General features: G+C 41.9%; 1 protein-coding gene across 1 annotated transcript in view; it reads left to right on the forward strand.

Moving 5' to 3' along the window:
• The window catches only part of HECW1 (HECT, C2 and WW domain containing E3 ubiquitin protein ligase 1), a 381,766-nt gene that overhangs the window by 81,879 nt on the left and 277,325 nt on the right, over window positions 1–22,562 (forward strand). The window contains exon 2 of the mRNA XM_034759497.1: window positions 7,630–7,687. Coding sequence (XP_034615388.1) covers window positions 7,661–7,687 — 27 coding nt within the window. The 5' untranslated portion in view covers window positions 7,630–7,660. The remainder of the gene's footprint in view (window positions 1–7,629; window positions 7,688–22,562) is intronic.

Below are 22,562 nucleotides of genomic sequence, written 5' to 3' on the forward strand. Positions count from 1 at the left end.
AGTTCCATAGCCTCGTCACCCAGACGCCCAAGAACACGGTGGGGGGGCCTCCGTCCACCCAGTCACTCCACCCCAGATGATCGCCCAAGCATCAGAAGGCTGGGCTTCAATAAGAGTTAAAGTTTTAAAATGCAGTGTGTCCTTTTCCATCCCTCCTCCCCCACCCATCCCTGCTACCTTGGCAATTATCCCCCTACCTCTGTAAGGAACTAATAAAGAATGCATGAATGTGAAAAAACAATGACTTTATTGCCTCTGCAAGCGGGAGGGGAGGGGAGGGTGGGGTGGGGTGGTTGGTTTACAGGGAAGTAGAGTGAACCGGGTCGGGGGGGGGGTTGGAGGGTTCATCAAGGAGAAACAAACAGAAGTTTCACACAGTAGCCTGGCCAGTCACAAAACTCGTTTTCAAAGCTTCTCTGATGCGCACCGCGCCCTGCTGTGCTCCTCTAACCGCCCTGGTGTCTGGCTGCGCGTAATCAGCGGCCAGGCGAGTTGCCTCAACCTCCCACCCCGCCATAAATGTCTCCCCCTTACTCTCACAGATATTGTGGAGCGCACAGCAAGCAGCAATAACAATGGGGATATTCTTTTCGCTGAGGTCTGAGCGAGTCAGTAAGCTGCGCCAGCGCGCTTTTAAACGTCCAAATGCACATTCCACCACCATTCGGCACTTGCTCAGCCTGTAGTTGAACAGGTCCTGACTCCTGTCCAGGCTGCCTGTGTATGGCTTCATGAGCCATGGCATTAAGGGGTAGGCTGGGTCCCCAAGGATCACGATAGGCATTTCAACATCCCCAATGGTCACTTTCTGGTCCGGGAAGAAAGTCCCTTCCTCCAGCTTTCGAAACAGAGCAGAGTTCCTGAAGACGCGAGCATCATGTACCTTTCCCGGCCATCCCACGTTGATGTTGGTGAAACGTCCCTTGTGATCCACCAGGGCTTGCAGCAGCATTGAAAAGTACCCCTTGCGGTTTATGTAGTCGGTGGCTTGGTGCTCCGGTGACAAGATAGGGATATGGGTTCCGTCTATGGCCCCGCCACAGTTTGGGAATCCCATTTCAGCAAAACCATCCACTATTGACTGCACGTTGCCCAGAGTCACTACCCTTGCTATCACCAGGTCTTTCATTGCCCTGGCAAATTGGATCACAGCAGCCCCCACAGTAGATTTGCCCACTCCAAATTGATTCCCGACTGACCGGTAGCTGTCTGGCGTTGCAAGCTTCCACAGGGCTATTGCCACTCGCTTCTCAACTGTGAGGGCTGCTCTCATCTTGGTATCCTGGCGTTTCAGGGCAGGGGAAAGCAAGTCACAAAGTTCCATGAAAGTGCCCTTACGCATGCGAAAGTTTCGCAGCCACTGGGAATCGTCCCATACCTGCAGCACGATGCGGTCCCACCAGTCTGTGCTTGTTTCCCGGGCCCAGAATCGGCGTTCCACGGTATCAACCTGCCCCAGTAACACCATGATTTCCACATTGCTGGGGCCTGTGCCTTGTGAGAGGTCTATGGCCATGTCAATTTCCTCATCACTCTCGTCGCCGCGCTGCAATCGCCTCCTCGCCTGGTCCGGGTTTCGCCTTGGCATGTTCTGGCTCTGCATGTACTCCAGGACAATGCGCGTGGTGTTCATAGTGCTCATAATTGCCGCGGTGATCTGAGCGGGCTCCATGATCCCAGTGCTAGCTATGGCGCCTGGTCAGAAAAAAGGCGCGAAAGTAGTATCTGATGGACCAGGAGAAGGAGGGCGGGAGGGAGGGAGGGCCGAGTGACGACATGGCGTACAGGTACAGGAACAGGGAGAAACACAAACAACTGTCACACAGAATGGTCCCCCCAAAGATTAAACTGGAAACCCTGGGCTTAGCAGGCCGTTGATTTCACGGAGGAAGGGGAAGCAAATGAACACAGAACAAATCTATTTTTTACATCTTAAGGTGGCAGCCGACGCTGCAGCATGAGTGACAGCCATACCAGTATGACGATGACGGGTACCAATCATAATATGCCATCATCTGCCAAAAGGCAAGGGGCTGCTGCTGTGTAGCAATGCAGCCCCACGTCTGCCAGCCCCACGTCCGCCAGCACCCAGCATCGCCCTCGGCCTCTTCTGGGTGCTTAGCAGACAATATTGGGCAATTGGCAGAAAATAGTATATTATGACTGGTAACCGTCATCATCGAAACAGTAGCATGTCTGCCCAGGTGGCCATGATTGACAGCCATACCAGTACGACGACGACGGGTACCAGTCATAATATACCATCGCCTGCAAGGGGCTGGTGCAATGCAGCACTACGGCTGCCAGCCCCACGGCTATCACTCATGCTACACCGTCTACCGCCAAAAGGCAGTTAGCAGCTGCTGCTGTGTAGCAATGCAGTCCCACGTCTGCCGGCACCCAGAGGACATATGGTGACGGTGAGCTCAGCTGAGCTGAGCGGGCTCCATGCTTGCCGTGGTATGTTGTCTGCACAGGTAACCCAGGTAAAAAGGCGCGAATCTATTGTCTGCCGTTGCTGTGACGAGGGGGGAGGGGCCTGACGACATGTACCCAGAACCGCCCGCGACACTGTTTTGCATCATCCGGGCATTGGGATCTCAACCCAGAATTCCAAGGGGCGGCAGAGACTGCGGGAACTGTGGGATAGCTGTGGGATAGCTACCCATAGTGCAATGCTCCGGAAGTCGACGCTAGCCTCGTACTGTGGACGCGGTCTGCCGACTAGAGCACCTAGAGCATTTTATTGTGTGGACATACACAATCGGCTGTATACAACCGATTTCAATAAAACCGGCTTCTATAAATTCGAACTAATTTCGTAGTGTAGACATACCCTAAGAGATTTTCTTTCCATCCAAAATCGGACAGGGTAAACATTTTGGACATGAGAACTTATCATATCTCATCAAGAACAAAGAGATGCATACCCTGGCGTACCAGTTGCGGTAGCTTGCACGCAACATGTAGTGTTGGCAGTAACTTATATCAGTTTTCTCTGGTAAAGGCTTCTTCCTCTTTCAGCATTAGAAACATGTCAGCATTAGAGACATGTAAGCACTTGACTCAGAGACATTTTGAGGAGTGGGGGAAGACAGCGGATTAATTTTAAGACCTCAAGGTCAGATTATCTGCTGCAGCCAAGATTTGCACAGCACAGTAGGGAGATGGCGTGTCAGGGAGTGGGTTATGCATCCTGGATTCTTTGTCCAGCTTCACCCCCGCCTTGGCTCTGACTTAGGTTAGAGCAATCTAAGGTCTATTTCCAGCTAGGAATATAGCCAGTAAAACTCACACAGGAGTAGTGTGGATAGTGAATATTCATTCTTTCTGTTTCTTATAAGATATGTCAAAATCTGATTGATATAGGAGATCAGTGCTTGCTTTCTTTTTAACCTTCACCGTAGACAACAGAAATTCAGTGGTTTTCTGTGTGTAGAAAATGCTGTTGTCACTCAGCTCCTCCAGTCAACACCAGGGGCCCAATCCTACACAGTGCTATGTACACTCAGCTCCCCTTAACTTAATCCACATGCAGCATTTTGCAGGACTGGTCCCATACTAGGTGTACATCATTTATTGGCCAGGCTGTGGCTCATGCTACATGCCATTAGAAGTTAGTAAAGGGCATAGCCCCCTCCTCCCCTTTACTGTCTTGCACCAGTGCTTTCCGTGCTAGAGGGGTAGCAAGTTCCACAGAGAGGCTACAACCCTCCTCACACAGGTAGGTAGGAGGGGGCAAGGAGGGAGCAGAGTCATGATTCTTCCCCCTCCAATGTTCCTGGCGGTGAAGCTACGCTGGCATTTCAGGGAGTGTACACTGTGCTAAGAATAGACCTAATGTAATTTTCTCCCTCCCCAGAGCAGTGTGGATATCTCCTTCCCATGCTGCCGCAGGGCCAGCACACCAATGCACCACACTTCCTATGGACAAGATTGTAATGTCACAATCTAGCCCTGTAGTAATATTATCTTTAATAATTTATATTGGAGTTGTGCCCCCAAATGTGTGAGATGTTGTATTGGCACATAAGAAAACACTGTCCTAGCCCTGAAAAAAATTATGCATGCAGGAAACTTAAAATACTGTGGGATTAACTCCTTTGGGGTGGTAAATACATCTCTCTCTAAGTTAGGGGGTCATCCTACCCTATTTCTTTTATAAATAATTTTCCTCAATAAAAGAGAGAGGAAACGAAATGTGTATGGAATGTATAAAGCGACAAAGAGTCCTGTGGCATCTTATAAACTAACAGACATATTGGAGCATAAGCTTGCATGTGTGAATACCCACTTCGTCAGATGAATGTAGTGGACATTTCCAGAGGCAGGTATAAATATGCAGGCAAGAATCAGTCTAGCGATAACGAGGTTAGTTCAATCAGGGAGGATGAGGCCCTCTTCTAGCAGTTAAGGTGTGAACACCAAGGGAGGAGAAACTGATTTTGTAGTTGGCTAGCCATTCACAGTCTTTGTTTAATCCTGATCTGATGGTGTCAAATTTGCAAATGAACTGGAGCTCAGCAGTTTCTCTTTGGAGTCTGGTCCTGAAATTTTTTTGCTGTAAGATGGCTACCTTTACATCTGCTGTTGTGTGGCCAGGGAGGTTGAAGTGTTCTCCTACAGGTTTTTGTATATTGCCATTCCTGATATCTGACTTGTGTCCATTTATCCTCTTGCGTAGTGACTGTCTAGTTTGGCCAATGTACATAGCAGAGGGGCATTGCTGGCACATGATGTCATATATAACATTGGTGGACGTGCAGGTGAATGAACCGGTGATGTTGTAGCTGATCTGGTTAAGTCCTGTGATAGTGTTGCTGGTGTAGATATGTGGGCAGAGTTGGCATCGAAGTTTGTTGAATGGGTTGGTTCCTGAGTTAGAGTTGTTATGGTGCGGTGCGTGGTTGCTGGTGAGCATATGCTTAAGGTTGGTGGGTTGTCTGTGGGCGAGGACTGGCCTGCCTCCCAAGGTCTGTGAAAGTGAGGGATCATTGTCCAGGATGGGTTGTAGATCACTGGTGATGCACTGGAAAGGTTTAAGCTGAGGACTGTAGGTGATGGCCAGTGGAGTTCTATCGGTTTCTTTTTTGGGCCTGTCTTGTAGCAGGAGGCTTCTGGGTACACGTCTGGCTCTGTTGATTTCTTTCTTTATTTCCTTGTGTGGGTATCGTTGTTTTGAGACTGCTTGGTGAAGATCTTGTAGGTGTTGGTCTCTGTCTGAGGGGTTGGAGCAGATGCGGTTGTACCTCAGTGTTTGGCTGTAGATGATGGATCATGTGGTGTTTCCGGGGTGGAAGCTGGAGGCATGAAGGTAGGCGTAGCGGTCGGTGGGTTTTTGGTATAGGGTGGTGTTAATGTGGCCATCGCTTATTTGTACTGTGGTGTCTAGGAAGTGGACCTCCCGTGTAGATTGGTCCAGGCTGAGGTTGATGGTGGGGTGGAAGCTGTTGAAATCGTGGTGGAATTCTTCCAGAGTCTCCTTCCCATGGGTCCAGATGATGAAGATGTCATCAATGTAGCGTAGGTAGAGAAGGGGCGTGAGTGGACGAAAGCTGAGGAAGTATTGTTCCAGGCATATTGTGGGGCCATGCGGGTGCCCATAGCGGTGCCACTGGTCTGGAGGTATATATTGTCACCAAATTTGAAATAATTGTGTGTGAGATAAAGTCACAGAGTTCAGCAACCAGTTGTGCTGTGGCATCATCAGGGATACTGTTCCTGACACTTGGATTCCATTTGTGTTTGGGATGTTTGTGCAGAGAGCCTCCACATCCATGGTGTTTTCTGGAAGATAACCAATGTATTGTAGTTTTCTCAGGAAATCAGTGGTGTCACAGAGATAGCTGGGAGTGCTGGTGGTGTAGGGTCTTAGTAGAGAGTCCACATATCCAGACAGTTCTTCAGTGAGAGTGCCAATTTCAGAGATGATTTCATTTGCAAATTTGACACCATCAGCTCATGATTAAACAAAGACTGTGAATGGCTAGCCAACTACAAAAGCAGTTTCTCCTCCCTTGGTGCTCACCCACGAAGCTTATGCTCCAATACATCTGTTAGTCAATAAGGTGCCACAGGACTCTTTGTCGCTTTTTACAGATCCAGACTAACACGGCTACCCCTCTGATATGGAATGTATGTAACTTTGGGACTAAATTGAGTTACATCCCTCAAAATGAAAGGCATTTGAGGAGGGTAGGCAGAAGACAGGGCAATATCTGTCTTTTTATTTTATTTTATTTTATTTTATTTTATTTTATCTGTTGTATTTGATGTCTTTTATATATTTTGCAGTTAGTTTTTTTAATATAGGTGGAATGTAATCAAATGAAATTATTTTATAATTAAGGATGTCTGAAGACTGTACTTTTCCTGCTGAATTCTTATTTTTTCCATTGGTTTCCTTCTCTTGTTCTTTTTTGTGATTTGTTGAATTAACATTTTTATAGTGGTACATTTGGTGTGCCGAGGCTCTTTTGTTCATGCTGTTATGAAATTTTATTCTGCCTAGGAAAGCTTTCTGAGTCATTCTTGAGCACCCTGAGGAAAAGTAGGGATAAGTATGAATTTTAGTTTGCAGGGTGACAGACTCAAGAGATGCACAGATTAAAGAGTTATGGGAGATTATTATCATCTTTTTGTGTGAGGATGTTTCTAGATGTCTATATGCTTCTATGGTAATAAAATGAAGAAGCTATAAAAAAAGCAAGAGAAACAGAGGGGCTTGATTAAAGTTACAAAATGAAATGTAATGGCCATTACTAAGTATTAAATATAGGTTGAATTAAAATGTTACTAATTTTCTTGTACTGTGGGTTCTTGAAAGTTATATTTATTTTATTGGGAGATATTCTGCAATCCTTAGGAATTTTGCCTGAGTAATGACAGCTGGATTTCACCCATGGTATGACTAAGGCTTTACAGTTTAGTATTTCATGATTATTCCTCTCTGAAGTTTTCCTAAGATTCAAGTGAATAGCTGCTTATGGTTTATAGGAAGAGCAGAGGTTCCTCATCATCATTCTCTACTCTGATATTGACAAAGTATAAGCAGAGAACACAGCTCTGATTTTCGTGCCTTTGAATTGTGTTTGATACTAGGTAAATGCAAGTACAGGGCACTGAAAATATCTTCCTTTGCAATGGAAACTCACCTGGCACCACCACTACAAATACATTGGTGGTTTAAATGGAAATCTGGTTGACTCTTGTCTATCGAAACTCTTTCAATCTGACCAATTTCTTATGATGATGCTTAAAGAGCCAGTAGTAGTCTGTGTTTGTCATATCTTAGCTGGATGTTTTGTTTCATTTCCCTTTTGGGCTAAATGAAATCTGATGCTTAATCTTCGATAGTCTGAAAAGTTTATTATACCTAATTTAAATAATTTTAAAAAGCATCATTCACTGTCGTAGCATCCAAGTCTGCTGTATCATAATAATATCTCTCAGTAGAAAAGAATGTACAGTTAACATATGAATTACTCAGTATAAAAAATTTAAGTAAATAAATGAAATGTTGGCATATGCAAGATATATTTTGGTAGAAAACACAATGTTCTGTATTTTATGTCACTTGTGTTGGTTTTGGGATACATGCTGAGTTAATGTCATTGAACTTTTCCCCAGGAATTGATGCGCTTACAATTGCCGGGTCATTATGCTGCTCCACCTGTGTAGTGTTAAGGTCAGTGTGTTTTTCTGATTATAAAAACCATCCATACCATTCCATTATAAATTCACTACCATTCATAATGGAATGCGTCATAGCTCAGAGCTAGTTGCAGCTGCCCCCAGTATACGTTTAAATATCAAACAAATGAAGCTTAGGCAATTTGAGATCCCTTTACAGCTAAACCTGACAATGCTACATTTGAAGTAATCTTCTTTACATGTTAAGTTCCCATACAAAATTTTTTTTAACAAGCCCTGCACAAGTATATTTATTTTATTCAACCACATCATGGTAACCCTTACAAGATGATCCCAAGGAAGTCCTGGGAGCAGCAGGCAACTGTAACATTGCAGTTGCTCACCTTCATACTTAAACAAAACACTGAATGCATCAGTCACCCACAGTCATGGGGCATTTTCTGAAATTCACAGATTTTAACCTTGAAGTGATTCAAAGTAATCAAAACACAAATATCAGTCATCACAGTATATACATGATGTGAAACTCAAAAGTATATGACTGACACTAGCTGTATAATAGTTGAATCTGTGAGATGCTGGGCATGCAGTAACATATTGTTATTGTATTATACACCTTTCTGAAGAGCCTGGATTTTCTAAAGTGCTGTACATTCATAAAAAGAGCCAGAATGTGTGTGAGTGCCTTGCTAGTATTATTTCCATCACTGAAATAAGCGATTTTCTGTTATTTACCTTTACATTTTTCTTTGCTGTTGAATCCACAGAAAAACTTGAATTCCCGGAAAATACAAAATACTGCCTTATATGTAACCAGGTCGTTATGTTCTTCCAGTTTTATGGGGATCTGTTCTCTGTGCACTGAATTTTGCAATTTATGGTAGTCAGTAAAGGCCTTAGACATTAATTATCTTGCTAGGGGGATATTTGTTGCTTTTTCTGTGTGCAAATTAGACAAAGCTCTAATTGCTGAGGACATATAAGCAGTCATCATAATGACTGGTATTTTTATGTAAATATTGTACAGTACTCATGATTTGAATTCCCTGTAGTTGTAAATATAATGGGATTCTGACTGTGCTTCTACAGCATTTGTAATACTGACAAAGTGGGAAGGAAGATTCAATTAATTTTAGGAGTTAAAATAAATGGATTTTTTTTTCAAATGGAGAGAATCAGATGGGAGAGATTCTTTAATAACTAAAAGATACAAGAGTAATTTGTAATTATTGTAAGCCAGAAATAGAGTCTTATATGTGGGTACATTTATAAGAATTTAAAAACAATAAACATCACTTGAGCACAAGACCTATGTGCAGGGTTATCAACTCTTATCCATTGGTGATAACACTGCCTTTCCCAGAAAGTGACCCTGAAAACAGAGAAATAGATTGCACAACTGCATCTTTAACTACCTCCTAATATCTTTGCAAACTTGTGCTCTGGCAGACCCAAGGAGTGACTCCTAGAGCTCAGGGTTCACCACCAAGACTTCTGCCACCTGTCCCCAAGAGTTCTACCTTATAGATAGATAGCAAGAGCATTCCAGAAACTCATAACTGATATGCTGGGGCAGAGTGGTAGAGGTAGTCTTTGAGGCACAGTGGTCATAGACCTTTCAGGGGTTTATACTTGACAACCAACAGCTTAGATTGCACAAGAAGGGAATTGGGAGCTTGTGCAGAGCCCAGAAACGCATGTGTGGCGTGATCATGTCAGCTTGCTACATTTAAAAGGAGAGTGAGCCACAGTTCATGCTAGCTAAAGTTCCTGAGTGACCTTCAAGGGTAACCCTTCCTAGAGCTTATTACAGTCATTCAACCTGGAAGTGGCAAATGGCCAGGGTCACATCTCAGAAGGATTAAAGGAAGGGGTTGCTGTATCCTATTAGTCAGAGGAGATATGATTTTCCAAAATATTTAAATATGATGCACTACAGCTTACAGCAGCTGCCTGTGTTGCCTGCAGCTACAAAGAACAATATTTAAGTATACAATGCCTCCTCTCCTCCAGAGATGCATCTTTTACATTTCCTTTGGGCCTCAGCCTTCCAAAGTAGTGATGGATGTTGGTGTCAGAGATCGAAAGCCCTGGTATTTTTTAGACATTTCACCAATAATTTTTTTAAATGCCATTAAGTGAAAGAAAATATTTTGCACAATTTCAACTGCTGACCTGTGACTGGGACACTTCTCACCATATTTTTCCAAATGGAGGGAGGACCTGTTCTTCATGCCCCCTGTATAAGTAACAGGTTAGAGCAAGCTTACACTTACTTAAATTTAAAAGTAATTCAGAGCTGCCACTGCCCACTCTTCCCTTCTGTCTCTGGAATTGTCATTTTTCAGTAATGGTGCCTTCCTGTCAGTCAGTGGAAGGATATCTCTGGAAAAACCATAACAATGTATAATTAGTCCCTGTAAACAGAGAGGTAGCAGGTACTGAGCTACACTGCATATGTGTAGAATGGGGTATGAAGCTCACAAAATTCTCCTCCCAACACACAGTCCTTTACTATTTGAGCTAAAGGAGAATCTTTGTTAGTAGCATTAAGACTAACAGACATAGAAGGTGACACGATTCCAAACAGGTGAGTAAATCCCATTATATCTAGGAGAGGGCAGAGGTACACATTTACACAAGCTGATATATTGCAGGTGCTGTAGGAACAACTAATTTACAGATTGTGTGGAAGTGTAAGGATTACATTTAGAAGAAAAAAACTGTCTCCTCTTCCACACCAACATCACGGCACCTATGTTCTTTTGAAAATTATGTTTTATCATTAAAATGAATAAATACCTCTAGACTAATAGACCTTCTCTTCTTTCACATCTTTCACACATGGGTTTATTTATTTATACATTGACTTATAACTAGCTATAGGCTCTGGGTGTATTTGCAAAATTGAAATATAATTTGAGCAATAAAGCATACTGTTATAGGCAGCAATATCCCAATATCTGCCCATCACTTAAAACTACTTACACTATATATCCAAAATACAAGAAAATACTTGAGTAAATAGAGAGGTCATGCTCTGTTGTGTTTGTCTTTTCATATATATAAAACAAAACAAAAAACCTCCATTAACACCCATCCCAAAAAAATAAACAGTTGAAATTTGAATTTGCTCAGTGACAATACTGTATTTTCCCATCACATCATTTACAAAACTCAAGCCCGTAAAAGCATGGAAATGAATAGTTAGGGACATCCTAAATCTTAGTGCCAACATTAAAGCAAACACAGTATTCTTATCAAGTATAAAGAAAAGTATATTTCATCTCAACACACTATGATTGTCAAAGAGGGCACTTAGATTTTAACTCTGAACTATCTGATATTAATAGAATTGCCATTGCCATTACTGTGGGATAATCCCAGTTCTGTTGCTCTGTTTTTGATCCCCTTGGAGGACATTGAACAATCTAAAAGTATCTTTCTTATTTGCACCACATAACGACAACGTAATGGATATTATGGCTTCTTGTGACATAATGTGTGTCACAACTTGCAATGCAAATGGCAATGTCCTAGTGCAAAGGAACAATACAAAAAGGTGGGAACTCATCACAAAAAAGAAGAATGTACAAATCTACAAGAGGATATTACTGTATATAAATGAGGGTGTCTCATTTGGAGAACTTTGCATTTCACTCTAAGATAAGCCTTTTGGTTCCAGATAAAATATCTGTAGTTCTTTTGAGGTGTGGGTGCTTTAAAGAACTATGTGATGATTTATAAAGTTTCCTCTAAGCTTTTAATTTTTTTTTTAGATCTTATCCAAATTAAAGGAAAGAACACTTGCTAACCTTTCAATGGGAATCCTGCATTTTTAAACTTGACCCTCAGTTAGATAAGAGGGTTTGCCTCAATACCGTACATATCTTATAAAACCAGCCATTGCTCTAGCTTTACAGTATATGCAATGGTGTTCACCTACCAACTGTATCCATAAGCAGCACTAATCACATACTTTTTATAGTACACTATGTGATGGTATTGTGATAAAGAAGTATTAGTTTTAAAAAATAGACTTCTTAATTAGGCAGTTCATCACATGCAGAGGTGATCCTTTTAATCATACGAGTTAGAGATTGGGAAAAAAATGTATTTCTAATGCAACCCTGTGCCAGTATAGGATTGTTCCCTACAGAATATTTAGGATGCAATGTACAAAATAAATTCAGGCATTCTTTTACAATGTAGTTTTTCAGTAAAATTCTCTCAATCATTTAAAAATCACAGCTAAATCTCTTATAAAGCAGCACATCAGCATACACAGATTCATGTACCATGACTCAGATAGAGGCATTTTCTAGCCTAAAACATTCTTATGAATCAGGATAAAAACATTTTGCAACTTTCATTATATTAAAACTGGATTGTATGTACTGCTGCGGTCTCTCATGTTTTCTGATAATGTGGTAACTAGAGAGGTGTAAAAAGTTACTCTGTATATGTGGGGGGGTGGTGTACTTAAAGTTTGGAGCCCACAGTCACATAATAGGATTATAGATGACAGAGATGGAAAATAACTAGGATCCATCAAAATTTGTCTATCTGGGTTGGTGTTTAACACTTTGAGATGTAGGCATGTATCCATAGAAAGGAAACCACTAACCCTTTCTTCAGAGCCCTTAGATATAAGCTAGCACTCCATGCAAAGTCAGTTGTGGCTCTAAGCAGGGGTGGGAAGCAGTACCAGGGAGCAGAGCCAGTGCTAGGCATAAGCAGACTAAGCTATTACTTAGTCCCCCAAGAAGCTCAAGCTTCCCCCCCCACATTCACTTTTTATTATAAGAATTTGGCTGTTTTATTATTGTCAGGGGTGGGGAGGAGACAAAATATTCCTGCTTAGGGCTCCCAATGGACTAGTACTGGCTCTGGCAGGGAGAGAAGGAAGGATTTTTGTCAGGCCTGTGAACTGAAGACCTTGCTCTCCTAATTTCTAGATCTTCCGATTAGTATAACAAAAATATTAGTTAAGATGACAGTTATATCTTAATAGAGAAAAACAGATTAATTCTTGGCACAAATGTCCTTTCTGGTTTATGTCAGCCCCTGTTTCTTTAATTAAATTGTTTCTAGAAATAATACTCTGTTCTTTGCTTATTGTCCCACAGTCCTATAGCAGAAGGAACAACCATACATTTAGTAAGGCACAGGGGGACTGGGGCACTGGGTCTCATACTAGCAGAAACCAAGAAGACATGTTGTGATGCTCACAATGGTGACACAAAAGCATTAGTACCAACCTCGGGGCAGACTGTTACAAACCAGGGCGCAAACCCCAAGTTGGTTGTGAGTTTTGAACTTAGATTTCACCAACCAACTGCACCAAGTGCAAACTCCGCAGGCACTTTAACAGCCTTAACATGGAGTCACAGAGGATCCCCTTGGGTACTCCAGTCTGTCTTGCTATTCAGGTGAGGGTATCTCTGTGATAGATGGCCCCTTATACCAAGAATCACTGTAATATTCAGGTTCCTCCTAATCCCAAAGGACCAATCACTTACCTCAGGTCAATTGTGCTTTAGGTATCACACCAAAGACAATGCTTGTAGCTGATTGTATAGTAGACTGTATGAAGATTTATTAAATAGAAAAGGGAAATTAGAGAGAGATTTACAAGGTTAAAGCAAGCAAACATCGACATGCCAATGAATTACAGTCTTAGGTTTCAAATGGTAACAGATACTTCTATAATCAACAAGCTCATTACATATAGAGAAATTTTGCTTATTTCAGAGAAAAATGGTCTGTAATTGTAGATCAAAGACCTGGTTGATGGCATGGCAGTCATTAACAGCTTCAGGCATAACAACACCTCCCATCTCAGCTATGCCCATTGTCCCAATAGAGATTAAAATGTTGAAACCCTGAGCCCTGGTCTACACTACAAACTTATGTTGGTATAACTACGCCCCTCAAAGGGTGTGGAAAAACTAAACATCTGAGTGATGCAGTTATACTGGCCGAACTCCCAGTGCAGACGGCCCTATGTTGATGGGAGGGCTTCTCCCATCGACGTAGCTAGCACCTCTCAGATTGACTACGCCAATGGGAGACGCTCTCCCATCAGCATAGATAGTGTCTTCAGCTACACTGTTGCAGCTGTGCTGCTGCACCACTGTAAGTGTAGACAAGCCCTAAACAACTAAGGGTATGTCTATACATATAGCACGGCAGTGGCACTGCTGTACCGATACAGCTGCACCGCTGCAGCACATCTGGTGAAGACGCTCTACGCTGACAGGAGAGAACTCTCCTGTTGGCATAAATAAACCACCTCCGAGAGTGGGAGAAGCTCTCCTGCCAACATAGCACTGTGCACAGGAGCACTTATGTCAGTGTAACTTCTGTTGCTCAGGGGGTAATGTAGACATAGCCTTATATCACAGACCAAGATAAAAGAAATAATAATGGTGGAGCAAATGAGACCACACAGAGCCTCTGGTATGGAGGAAATGGGAGAATGAGAGGGGGCACACAGTGCCCTTGGCATGACTAAAAACTCTTTGCATTTAAAAAATTCCTCCTTGCTCTTTCTTCAGGGAGCAGGAGGAGCTAGAGAGAGAGAGAGAGAGGAAAAGGGTCTTTCTTCCTTCCTAGTGTTCTGTCTCCCTAAAGCCTGTTCCATGGTGGGAGGGAGAGAGAGGGCACCAACCATCTGCCCGTCCCTTCAAATCCAGGGGGAAGAAAGGTACTTTGGAGGGGGGAGAAAAGGGAGAGAGAGACAGAGTCCCTGACATGGGGGGAAGGGGGCAGAAATCTGCAGATCCCTGGGTATGGGGGAGGGGAGTATGGGGGCACAGAGAGCTCTTGGCATGGGGGGAAGAGAGTATGGAGGGCACACAGAGCCCTGGGTACGGTGGAAGGGGAATATGGGGGGCACACAGGCCTTGGCATGATGGGAGGGGAGTAAGGGTGGTGTACAGAGTCCCTGGCATGAGGAGAGGGGGACAGGTTGCAGGAAGTTGCTGAAGTAGAGGGGGATGGGAGGGTGGCACACAGAGAGCTTGTGGGGTGGAATGGAGGAATGCAAGGAGCCTATGGTGTGTGCAATGCACTTGGCCTGCAAAAGCAATGAAGTTTGTGACCTTCTACATTTAGTATAAATCTGTGTGTGTGAGAGAGAAGTGGGTGGTGGTGGTGGTGGGAATACAACACAGATAAATTTGAGCCATAAAGACCAAATTCTCCTCTCTTGTAAACCCACACAAGCTTTGGGTTTCTAAATATTCACTTTTCTATCTGAAGGGTTTTAATTAATATTAATAACTTAACTTTTGATTTCTGTGCAGTATTTTTGTTGAAACTGGAGCATTATAAATAATAAACGATGTCCATAGTCTACATGCTAAATTATACAATGCTATTTTTGAGTCAGGGTTCTAATGGTGGTATGCACGGTGCATATCACTTGAGCTTTGTTCTTTGGCAAAGAGGTTGTCATGAATGGAGTTTATAATATATTGCTACACAGAGGTTGTCACTTGGAACTCTCAAGTTTCCTAAGGAGCCAGATTTACTTTTCTGCATCAGGAAACTTCCAAAAGAGCCCTAGATTCTCTGTTTTATGAGAGCAGAGAAATAATTGTAGCTGATACTTCTGGAAAACATTCTAAATTGGTGGAATTTTGTTTGCACTCATGTACCCTGCATTCATTTTTAGTTGGAGACTTGCAAGTTTCACAAGACTAGTTCACAGCTTTTCTTGTGAATTCCTGCTGTATTTTTGTAGATGGCACTGTATCTATGTTTGTACAGACCTGTACATACTGTATACAGAGTGATAGATTTATTTTATTACACTTTATACCTTTACTTGGACTCAGATTGTTTTTTTCACCTTGGCGAGCTGCAGCAGTGTCATCTAGCTTGTTATAAGTTTGCACTGTTTGCCTGGAAAGTCAGACAATAGCTTAATAATCAGACAACAGATTCCACAGTGCATTTATTTATTTAGTTTATACTGTGTTCTGTCATATATTTTTAGATGCATTTATAATAGAAAATTTCTGCCATCTTTAGCCTGTCTTACCTGTTTAGGTCCTGATCCTGCAATTGACTCTGTGCAGATTGAGGAGTTCACTCACATGCAGCCCTGTTGAAGTCTGTGGGGCCTCACATGGACCTTCCACATGAAGTCATTTGCAGGATTAGTGCTGTTCCCATTCAGGGCTACTGCACCTGAATTGCCCCACCATGGTCCAGCAAGGGCACCCACTCCCAGGTTTCCAGCTCCCCAGCTATCACCTCTCTTGGCCGGACATACATGTCTCTCTCTACAATGTGAATACAGACTGCTCAGTAGGCCAATTTTGCTTTCTCTTCAAAGGCTATGGACAGGGTAATTACCACAGTAATAAGGCACCCCACAGCTCTGTCTAATCAAGCACATTTATTCCTAAGGTAAAAGCATCAGAGAGAAAACATATTAAAACAATAAAAGAACCTACTCAGATGTTAAGTTTACCAGAGATCAGTTCTTGACTCCAACAAGGGCTCTACTGGTGAACAGTCCTTCAAACCCCACCAAGGGGTTTTTCTATGGTCACAAGTTCATAACAGCCGTCAGCTCAGAACAAGCACACCCATGAATATGTGAGTTTGGGCCTCTGGTCTGGTCTTCATGTAACAGCAATGGGTTTTTCCAGAGCGCAGCTTCAAAGGGATGGGTCTAGAGGTGAGAAGCTGCCTTCCCTGCCTCCCAAATATTTCCTAAGAATCCCACTTAACTTTGTTTGTCTAGCACATTGTTTCAAAGAGTCCTTTGAAGCTCACAAAGCTTCCCAGGTTTTAAATTAGTCACATCTCCTAGACACGTTACATACAATCCCACAATAACACATAAACATTTGCATTTTTAATACAATGAACTCCTAAGATCCTTAAAGTTAATTCCATGCAGTTTAACTTAATTCAGTAAGGTTTGTTCAGGATATAGCAGAAAATTGTCATATCTGTCACAGGGGCCATCTCATTATTCACCTTTAAAACCGCCCTCAAAACCCTCCTTTTGCCAAAATGCCTACAAAACACTTGACCACAGTTAGGCGGCTGGTGTGCTGACACCACTGCCTACTATGCTGACCAATATTGTCTCATTGTTTCCTTGTGTTCCCCAGTATGTCTGTATCCATCTATTGTCTCTTGCCTTATATTTAGATTGTAAGCTTTTTGGGGCAGGGATGGACTTTTTGGTCTGTGTTTGCATAGCGCCTAGCACAATGGGGTATTGCCCCATGACTGGGGCTCCTAGGCATGATGGTAATACAAATAGTAATAAATAATGACTGTATTTTTGTGTGTGTTTGCAAAGCACCTAGAAAAATAGGGCATTAGTTGTGGCTGGGGCTTCTAGACACTAGACTACAAATATGCATCCGAAGAAGTGGGCTGTAGTCCACGAAAGCTTATGCTCTAATAAATTTGTTAGTCTCTAAGGTGCCACAAGTACTCCTGTTCTTCTTTTTTAGACTACAAATAATAACAAATAAAAATAAAATTACATCAACAAAATGTCAACAAAACTAAAGGGCTCTCCCTCCTCAACCTCTAGAAGAAAAGAACACCCGCATCCTGCTGTAACCACTCCCTCAGGAAAACATGAGTCAATAGATAGGCAGTGTTCCCTGAAAAACTGGCTCTGCTGGGAGAGGCAGTCTGCTGATCAGACACATCAGACTTTGAAAAAACAAAATGACTGATATGGTATGCACATGTTTTTCACAGAATTCTCAGACTGAGATTGATGTGTCTTTCAAACAACAGATCAAAGAAACCACCCAAGAGGGACCTTTTTTTAAGCAATAGCTGTTTGAAAATACTGTCTTTGGAAAAGAAGAGATTGTGAAATAACACATTTGATCTTTGGCATCACAATCTCTGTGACTTTTCTACTGTGTAGTCTTTAGGCAATACTTTACTGCTGTTACTTTAAACGTTCACTTGCAAAGGGGAAAGTGGTTATGTGTCCTTTTTTTGTTCTTGTTTTTTTTTTTAAAGGCCCCAACATATTTTTTATTTAAAATATTGTTTCGCTTACATTAGAAATTTAGGTCTTGTTTAAGTTTGAAGGCTTTTGTGGAGGGAGAATTGGTAGGGTTATGACTCCATGAGTACCAAGGAAATAAAACCTGATTAACATGGAAGAGTAATTGTCTTATTCAGCCTGTTTAAAACTCTATTGTTTGTTTGTTAACATCTATTAAGTTAAGACTGAGGGCTTGTCTACACTTAGAAAATGGTACAACAGCAAAGCTGCAGCTCTTCAGTATAGACACTACTTAAGCCAATGAGTAGGTAATTCACTTCCCTGAGTGGTGCTAGCTAGCTCAGAAGGAGTCTTCCACCTAGCATTCCATACATAGGGTTGGTTTAACTACACCGCTTAGGGGTGTGGATTTTTCACACTCCTGACTGATGAAGTTAAACCAACCTAATTTTCTAGTGTAGACCAGGCTAGAGAAACACTTAGGTTGAAGGACATCTTTATTAGAGATTGAATATTTGTTGCCTTTTCACTTAAGGTCATAGTTATTGCACATTGCACCATTGGGGCTTTGATAAATTCACAATCCACATTTCCGACACCTCCAACAAACCTTCCAGAATAAGTAGGGAAGACCAGATTTCACATTCCTCATATTTCTAAGTAATAAATAAATAAATTGCAGACTTTCTTTATACTGTGCATTGTAAAACAGCAAACAAAAGGACCCAAACATTTTTCCCTTTAAAACCAGTCAGTATTTAAAAATATATAGGAATCAAATAAGATTATATTATTGAAATATGATTGTCATATAAGAGTACCAGCATATTCATGTATTTAATTGGGGGCGTACATTACCAGTTCATCCTTAGTAGGTAGAGTGTTCCGATTTTAGTTCTAAAACACTAAAAAATTCAATAGGGCACATTCTCATGTTACCTGTAATGTTTGGCCATTTTAGTGTGCATGTTCCAGCTGTATAATAAAGATGTCTGACTCTGTACGCAGTATAGAGGTGTTGCCCACACAACAGATTCATTCTAAGACTCCAGTTAAGTTACTCACAACAGCAATGTGAATTCCACAAAACTGCAAGCTAGCTCAAAGTGATGGAAGTAGACAATTTTAATACAGTGGGCAAACCATTAGGCTAAATAAAAATTGCAGTGGGGTTGGTGCCATAGTAGAACAAAAGTCCCAAATTGCAGGTTGTCAACCATCTATAGTTCTTGTCTATATGAAAGAAGCACTTGGAATCAAGTTTCTTTTCTAAGAATATCATTGCTATAACCAGATACTGTACTTTTAAATAGTCCATGATCATATGCTTTTAAAATGTATGTTCCTCCTTTTCTACCATTGTCCCATATCTGATCTTGTAGTCTCGTCTGTATATTTATTTGTATTTAATATGCCATCCAACATTACTTTCTAAGGCTTAAATTTTCAAAAGTGACCAGTAATTTTGTGTGCCTCAGTTATTGAGTGCTCAACTTGAGACACCCTAGCACTTTTCAGAAAGAGCTAAGCACCCACCCTTTGAAAATCAAGTCCCTGTAAGTTGTCTCAAAATATATAGCCCATCTTTTATCTATCTTGTATGGTAATTACAAGGTAACTAACTTAGTTGTGCTCTATCCCTAACCGTTTTATAGTACTCTTATATTCACAGCCTTTGTAAGATGTGATTTATCTACCTGAGTGTCTGTTGTTTCTCTTGTTTGATTACGCATATGTAGTTATAAATGATTTCTTGAGATTGTGCGGCAAGTTTTGAAATATTTATGTCTTTGGTTACAGTATTTCTTTTTGTAAGAAGAAGCAGGAGTACTTGTGGCACCTTAGAGACTAACAAATTTATTTGAGCATAAGCTTTTGTGGGCTAAAACCCACTTCATTGGATGCATGCAGTGGAAAATACAGTAGGAAGATATATATACACAGAGGACATGAAAAAATGGGTGTTGCCATACTAACTATAACTAGAGTAATCAGTTAAGGTGGGCTATTATCAGCAGGAGTAAAAAAAAAACTTTTGTAGTGATAATCAGGATGGCCCAATTTCCAGCAGTTGACAAGAAGGTGTGAGTAACAGTAGGGAAAAAATTAGCATGGGGAAATAGGTTTTACTTTGTGTAATGACCCATCCACGCCTATTCTTTATTCAAGCCTAATTTAATGGTATAAGGTTAGAGCAATAAGGGCCAAATTCTGCCAGCAAATACTGGTGCATAATTCGCACAGCTTCAGTGGGAGTTGCTTATACAAAAGCTGTAGCATTTACCAAAATTGATGATGGCTTCAGAAATCACAACCTAATAGAAAATGAACTAAAAATATCTAATATACTGAAGTGATTAGACTGATGGTATGTGTGAGTTTTACTGGGGGAGAGGGATGCGGAAGGGAGTGGGTTGATCATGGTAAATGAAAGATTATATGTATGCAGTTGCTTGATTCCAGCAGCTGATGTTTTAAGAAAAACACCATATATAATGAGACTTTGGCATGCGGCCCATCAGGGAAATCTGCTGGTGTGCCGGGACTGTTTGTTTACCTGCAGCGTCTGGAGGTTCGGCCAATCGCAGCTTCATTGGCCACGGTTCGCTGTTCCAGGCCAATGAGGGCTGAGGGAAGCGGCGGCCAGCACATCCCTAGGCCCGCGCCACTTCCCGCAGCCCCCGTTGGCCTGGAACGGCGAACCACGGCCAGTGGGAGCTGTGATCGTCCAAAGCTGCGGACGCTGCAGGTAAACAAACCGTCCCGGCCCGCGAGCGGATTTCCCTGACAGGCCACGGGCCAAAGGTTGCCGATCCTTGTTCTAAGTCAATGGGAGGTTTGTCATTGACTTCAATGGGAATAGAACTGAAAGTGGAATTTTGGACTTCAAATTAGTTTCCAGCATCCCTTAAGTAAATTCTAGTCTCAGCACAGTAGACACTTATTAGTAGCAACATATCAATGCCCTTTTGCTATGTTGCTCCTAAGCAGCTATTGCTGTTATGGGGAGTGTCGACAATTCACAGTAGGGAAAGTGTTCCCCGGGGAAATGTTGCTCGTAAGCGACAGCTGCTCTTAGAAGGTGTTGCTGCAAACAAGCACCTACTGTATTTCATTCTGTACTCTGGAAAGAACACAGAGAAACTTTTTATGTTTAAAAGTATACTGTAAGGACACTTTTATTATTTCTGCATTGTTATCCCTCCCAGATTTTATATTTTAGCCATACTGCTCAAATACCCTCTAATCATGCACCAGAATACATCTTTTAAGGAAAGTATTTGCAATGTTTTCCAGTCCTTGTGTGATAGCAGCCAAGCTTCTATGACTGCTCATTACATTCATTTACTATGTTGCCTAATTGGTGAGAAAATATAGGTCTTGTTTTACTAATCTGAGGAATATTAACAAATTAATCTCTGATATTAGCTGTGCTCTGCTGCAGAAGCCATCCTAGTGTTTCATTTGGAGCACGTATGATTGGATATCTGTGTGCATGAGTGCAAAGGTCCTGAATGTACGTTTATTAGAAACTCAGGATTAAATAGTCTACAATGTAAAACCTTGCAGCGATCTCACTTAAGGAACAATAAAATATCATCTTTGCATAGTGCTGTTTGCAATGGTGTAACATCAGTAGTTTCATAAGAACAAAATTAAATTCTTAGATTCTTTTATTTGGAAGTGTAACATATGTATGTTTCAGCATGTGCCATAAAGAAAACTAACTATAATCCTAGTTAGTTTTCTTTACATATATATATTTGGTGGGGAGTTTCTCACTTCCTTAGCTGAACTCCCAGGATTTGTCTCCTAAACATTCAGTCCAAAATTCTAGTTACTATCTATTGTGGCCCAAGAGGATAGGTTGAAAGTCCCATCAGAGACAATGAAGAGTGCTCATGATTGGCAGGCAAGATGGTTGTTGAGTGGCATGAGCTGTTGATTTTCTTTGCAGCTGTTGAGAGCACCACCCCTGTAGCATTCCTAGTCTTTGCTGCCTGAGGAATAATATGCCTGCATCAGGAATCAGTCCCGCTCATCAGCACAGAACCTTGCCAATTGACCACAAGGCCAACCCTTTCATTTTGCTCCTAACTTGTACAATTATTCCCATCAGTGAAGTTAAATGCAATAGGATACATTAATGTATAATAAAACTACACTTTTAAATGCACAAAGGTCAGGAAATGGAAAAATAAAGGTCCTAGTTACATTAATTTGCCCCACTGCACATATATACTAGCTTTGATATATGTACCTAGTGGGGCAAATTCTGTTTCTGACAAGAGATTCCATCCCATTTGAAGTCTGTTGTACATTGTTATATCTCTTATATCTCTCTGAGACAGTCTCAGTTTCCTTATAAATGTCTCTAGTAGCAGCAGTTCCACTTTTCTCCATGTAGTGTGTCACAGGAAAGTGGGGTCATTAGATTACTGCAGTCTGGACACAAGCTAGTGCCACTGGAGTGCTGGTAGTCCTCCAGGCCTTCCCACAATTCTCCTGTGTGCCCAGAAAAGACAGACACGCTCTCCCACAGTTACTAGGAAAATATTCAAAAAGCAGCTCATCTTACAGCAGTGCTGGGAACCCTGGGATGTGCCCTCTGAAGTCTTAGTGCTGCACACGAATGAGTGCAGCACCATGGTAGGTGCAGCAGCTCAAGGGTCATTTCACAGTGTGGCTGATCTGACTCGAGTTAGGCTAATGGAGAGAAGTAATTCCGTTTACTCTGCCACTAATACATATCCATTATGGCAGAAGGGGTCATTCCTTTTTGTGGCAGGAGTACTTTGGATCTCAATCTGGGAGGAGAATTTCTTTTTGAACACTGGCTGGTGTCTCAAAGTGGTGGAAATTGTTCTTTATGGGGAGCATGAGCTCAAATGTATCCCTATGT

This window comes from Trachemys scripta, chromosome 2 (assembly GCF_013100865.1).
Source record: "Trachemys scripta elegans isolate TJP31775 chromosome 2, CAS_Tse_1.0, whole genome shotgun sequence".
NCBI lineage: Eukaryota > Metazoa > Chordata > Testudines > Emydidae > Trachemys > Trachemys scripta.